This window comes from Gadus macrocephalus, chromosome 8 (genome assembly GCF_031168955.1).
Source record: "Gadus macrocephalus chromosome 8, ASM3116895v1".
Classification (NCBI taxonomy): Eukaryota; Metazoa; Chordata; class Actinopteri; order Gadiformes; family Gadidae; genus Gadus; species Gadus macrocephalus.
In genome coordinates this window covers 2254845-2259844 of record NC_082389.1, presented here as the reverse complement: position 1 = coordinate 2259844, position 5000 = coordinate 2254845, and the positions used below count along the sequence as shown (strand labels likewise).

Sequence of the window (5000 nt, the reverse complement as noted above, 5' to 3'; positions counted from 1 at the left end):
TCACCGACGGGGGGTCGGTTAATGACCTCCACCTGGTGGGGTTCACCGACGGGGGGCTGGATAACGACCTCCACCTGGTGGGGTTCACCAACGGGGGGCTGGATAACGACCTCCACCTGGTGGGGTTCACCGACGGGGGGCCGGTTAACGACCTCCACCTGGTGGGGTTCACCGACGGGGGGTCGGTTAACGACCTCGACCTGGTGGGGTTCACCGACGGGGGGTCGGTTAATGACCTCCACCTGGTGGGGTTCACCGACGGGGGGCTGGATAACGACCTCCACCTGGTGGGGTTCACCAACGGGGGGCTGGATAACGACCTCCACCTGGTGGGGTTCACCGACGGGGGGCCGGTTAACGACCTCCACCTGGTGGGGTTCACCGACGGGGGGCCGGTTAACGACCTCCACCTGGTGGGGTTCACCGACGGGGGGCCGGTTAACGACCTCCACCTGGTGGGGTTCACCGACGGGGGGTCGGTTAACGACCTCGACCTGGTGGGGTTCACCGACGGGGGTCGGTTAACGACCTCCACCTGGTGGGGTTCCCTGCCAGCGGTGCGGCCCGAGAAGGGAACAGGCGCGCCACCACATTTAGTGTTGATTCATTACATAATCACACTCTATTAGTGTTATTTATGATTCGTAATTTGGATTACATTTTCCACTGTAAATAGTTTTTTTCCGTTTTAATGCATTTTGGATACAGCTGTATTTTTTTAGGGGGTGAAATATTGGGGAAAGGATAATATCCTAATTATATCCCGGTAGTAATGTGTGTGACATTTATCATAAGCATGCCCTTTCAGTGGGTGTGCCTTTCATTCCTGCCAGGGACCGCGGTGTGCCTCTGCCCCAGAAAGGACGTGAACCCCTGATTTAAATAGTGAACGTGCCTATCTAAAGGTGCTGTACTTAAGATTCATGGCTGTAATTTGAGTGCGATGTGTAAGACATGCCGTATCCATCCGTCTGCTGATAGAGAGTGAAATGACGGGAGAATATCTGTTTCAAGTTGACAGCGCCTGCCTCTGCATGAGACCGTTCCGACGGTCTTTTTGAGACTGCTCCCGACTCGTTTCTGAACACTCGAGAGCGCGTCTCTTCTCTGATTGGTCCAGGGAATCCATCTTGCCTGCGTGAATGCAACACTTCTCAATGGCGGGGACAATTACCACCACACAACGGAGAGAGATAGCAGAAAAGGGGCATTTTTCTCTCGTGTGTCTCTCTCTATGCTCTGGAATCTTAGCCACTGCAGCTTTAAATCACAACCAAACTTTTACTCAACTGTGAAAAGGTGACTTTACACTAAGCTGTATGCTCACACTGCTGGTGACTCTGGCATACAAATTGTCTGGCAAACAATAATTCATTCCGAGCGTACTTTTCCAATGTCTCTGATTCTGCTCATTAAGAAATGTAAGGGACTGCCCTTGACTAATTGCCTCATTGAAAATCTCCTGGCTGTTACCACAACACTTATAATTATAAGATATTCACAGACAACACGGAAAATACACACAATGGCTGTAGCGTGTGCTTCCCCAGAGGTCAGAGCGACCCCGAGGAAGAGACACGCAGTTCTGTGTTAGCGGTATGAGCTCTTCATTAAGCTGTTAGCAGCCGTCTGCATCTGCTCAACCCATTTAATAATTTAAGCGAGTCTCGTCCTAGTCTGGGTTTTTCGTGCTAATCTCTTATCGCTCCCTAATATATTCTTAACTAAACGTGATAGAGAAGGCAACGTCACCGCTGATAAATGGTTAGGCAGCGTTAACCCTCTTTGAGACCGAAATAGTATTCATGGTTTAATCAAGCTCCTGTGCTTCTCCACCTCAAACTAAAAATCTCCCAAATGGCTGCACACACAACCTCCAAGCCCTCCATCGAGTCAGACTTTGACACAGATCAAACCTTTTCCCATTAGAATACCTGGCCAACATTTTGTTTTTCATCCACGGCTACAGAATCAACAGAGGCTTGTGTTTGGTAGTCCCTGTAGCCATCAGTGCTTAAAGTCCCTCGTGTTCAGAAGAGCCGTTGAGCTCATTCCCGGCCCAATTTCCTGTCCTGCCAAAACAGACATTCTTTGAATTGAATGGGCTTTAATGAGCCAGTCAAAGCTTGCTCAAAACACACACACACACACACACACACACACACACACACACACACACACACACACACACACACACACACACACACACACACACACACACACACACACACACACACACACACACACACACACACACACACACACACATATACAGAAACACCTAGTTAATAGTTTCCTAACATCACTGACCCAAAATCTGTCCTGCCCTCCATGTTCCGAGCTGCTTAACCTTATTAATAATTGTACAATCTCTACATTTTTTAATTGACATAAGAAAATGTGTAGAACTGATGTTTTAAAAGTCTGGCAATTATCAGTATTAGAGATTTAAGTAGCTCCAGGATAACCAAAGATGAATAACTGAGACGGTTCCCTCAAGTGAATAAACAATATGTTATAATAACTATGTTGATTTGGCTCTGGGGAATATACCTTGAACTTTTACCATTTGTTTTTGAATTGTAGTTTTTGTGTTTTGTTTATGCGTCATTTTTGTCACCGCAGCCATCACTTTTGTTAAAACTTGGATTCTCTAATCTTCTGCGCCAGAAACCAAATTGGTTTACAGAATAAAAAGAACCATAACTAAACCCTGATTTAATTGAGGTGTGGGCAGAAGGCTTTCATTCTGAAACTGTCGTTGTTGGGAAAATACAGTGATATATATATATAGTATGAGAGTTGGAGTTCCATCCATTTAGTTGTATGACCATTACCATAGCAACCAGATGGTGGATAAGATGATAATAAGATAAAAACAGAATCTTTGAAAATCATGTTGCTAGGAGAAGCCTCTCGAACAGGTCTGAGTGGTGAAATCTATTGCATCTATTTAAAGTGATTGCCAACAGAAATCCCTCATTTACACCTAATTATGGGGTTTTCCAGGTGTGCATTAAGCCTCAGAAAATGATGTTCCACCAAATCCATTTCAATCTCGACTAATTGCCTGATTGCATCGATTTCCTTCTGTTCCTTCAAGCCGCCGTAATGGGCGGAGTCTATTCTCCCCTCTGGCAAGGTAGCGAAGCGTGTGACCCATTACCGCGCGCCCACGTGGCCAAGGCAGCGACCAATTACCGCCAGCTCCATTGCAGCTGAGTGGAGCTATGGGAGTGTCGGATTTAGAGGAAGCACAAACTACACAAAACAGCGAGGAGAGGGGCTGGGGAATCAGAACCCAACACTACGATCCTGAGTTTATAAGCTGACTTTGAGATGCATGTTCAGATCCATTCTGCACAAGATATTTGGTAGGTATGTAGCAGGTACATCCTTCTGGGAAATGTTATGATTTGTTTACTTTTTCTGTTCCTGTTGTCTGTAACTTAAAACCTGTGTGCACTCACACACAGCAAACCACACTTAATCAACAGCCAAACAGCAGTAGAGAGTCCCACACAGAGTGCTTTGAACATTTTCTATTTCATAACATCTTGTTTTATTTGTTTTGCATTATCAATGTTGGAAAAGGTGCTGTGAGATTGTGAATTAAAAGCAGTTGTTGTTTGTTTTCTTGTTTGACAGTTGATTTGAGAAAAAAACTATTTAAGTGTTACTTAGTGCTTTGAAAACAGAAGACAGAGAAAGAGACTGGTGGGAATAGCGAAGGCGGTGCTAAACGTTTTCTGTGCTGTAAGCACATGTTCCTGTGCATGAAAAAGTGAGCGTGTGTGATCACTCTGTGTTGGTATTTTTGTTCAGAAAACTGAATGAATGAAGGCCAAATTATTTCACACTACACAGTGTGTGTTAAAGAATGGTGCAGAGAGAGAGAGAGAGAGAGAGAGAGAAAGAGAGAGAGAGAGAGAGAGAGAGAGAAAGGGAGGCAGTGAAAGAGAGACAGAGACAGAGAGAGAGAGAGAGAGAGAGAGAGAGAGAGAGAGAGAGAGAGAGAGAGAGAGAGAGAGAGAGAGAGAGAGAGAGAAAGGGAGGCAGTGAAAGAGAGACAGAGAGACAGAGAGACAGAGAGAGAGAGAGAGAGAGAGAGAGAGAGAGAGAGAGAGAGAGAGAGATGCAGTGTGAGTCATGGACGGTGAATGCCGGCGGGAGATTGGAAGGGGGAGCCAGCTCACCGTATGGACATCCGTACGTCTCCAGCCGGAGCCCGATGCGGCCGCTGGGGTTCCACTCCAGCGGGACCAGGCGCAGGTAGCGAGCCAGGACGGGCTGCTGCAGAGCGTGCTGCACCACGCTGTCAGCGTTGGTGTTACCTGGGAACGACTGGGAAGGGAGGAGGGGAGGAAAACTCACTCAATATAACCTAGAGAAATACAGGTTATCGGTTTACAGGTTTATCGTCACCCGAACAGATGGGTTTAACGTATTTGTTTGCTGTGACTTTATTTCTTGACGAGCAGCCTTCTCTTAAAGGTGCAGTGTGTAGGGTTGAGTAGCCTCTATTGGTGACTGAATACCCCCCCCCCCCCCCCCCCCCCTCCTGCCCCCCTCATCCCCTCACCCCTCCATTTCCAGCAACGATAAAGTAGCGATTATGATTAGAGATTAAAAACGCCTCTCTTTTAGACTTTAATTAAAAAATACTCAAGAACGTTATTACATTTCTGCCAAGCCCCCAAAATGCTAGACACAACACCTTTAAGTTGTTCATACTGGAGGCTCATGCATTTTTTAGGGTTTGTTAAAAAAAAAGAAAACGGTTTTGAGGTGAACATATCAATAGTTTCAACCTGGGGGAAAGCAGAAGGCTATCGATCACAGTAGGGATCGACCGATATATCGGTCGGCCGATATTATCGGCCGATATTCGCGTATTTTACGTGTATCGTATTGGCCGATACACGGCTGATTTTCGCCGATTATTTATTTATTTATTTATTTTTACTTGTTCTACCTCACCTGTTTTTAATATTTGTTAA

The 5000-nt window shown here is 46.1% G+C and overlaps 1 protein-coding gene across 1 annotated transcript in view; it reads right to left on the bottom strand.

Annotated features, from left to right (window-relative positions):
* LOC132462471 (contactin-associated protein-like 4) overlaps positions 1-4590 on the bottom strand; it is a 20257-nt gene extending 15667 nt beyond the window's left edge. Inside the window, exons 1-2 of the mRNA XM_060058025.1 lie at positions 4583-4590; positions 4197-4369 (exon numbers count right to left, since the gene is read on the bottom strand). Of these exons, the coding sequence (XP_059914008.1) occupies positions 4197-4369; positions 4583-4590 (181 nt within the window). The remainder of the gene's footprint in view (positions 1-4196; positions 4370-4582) is intronic.
* Positions 4591-5000: the final 410 nt, after the last annotated feature.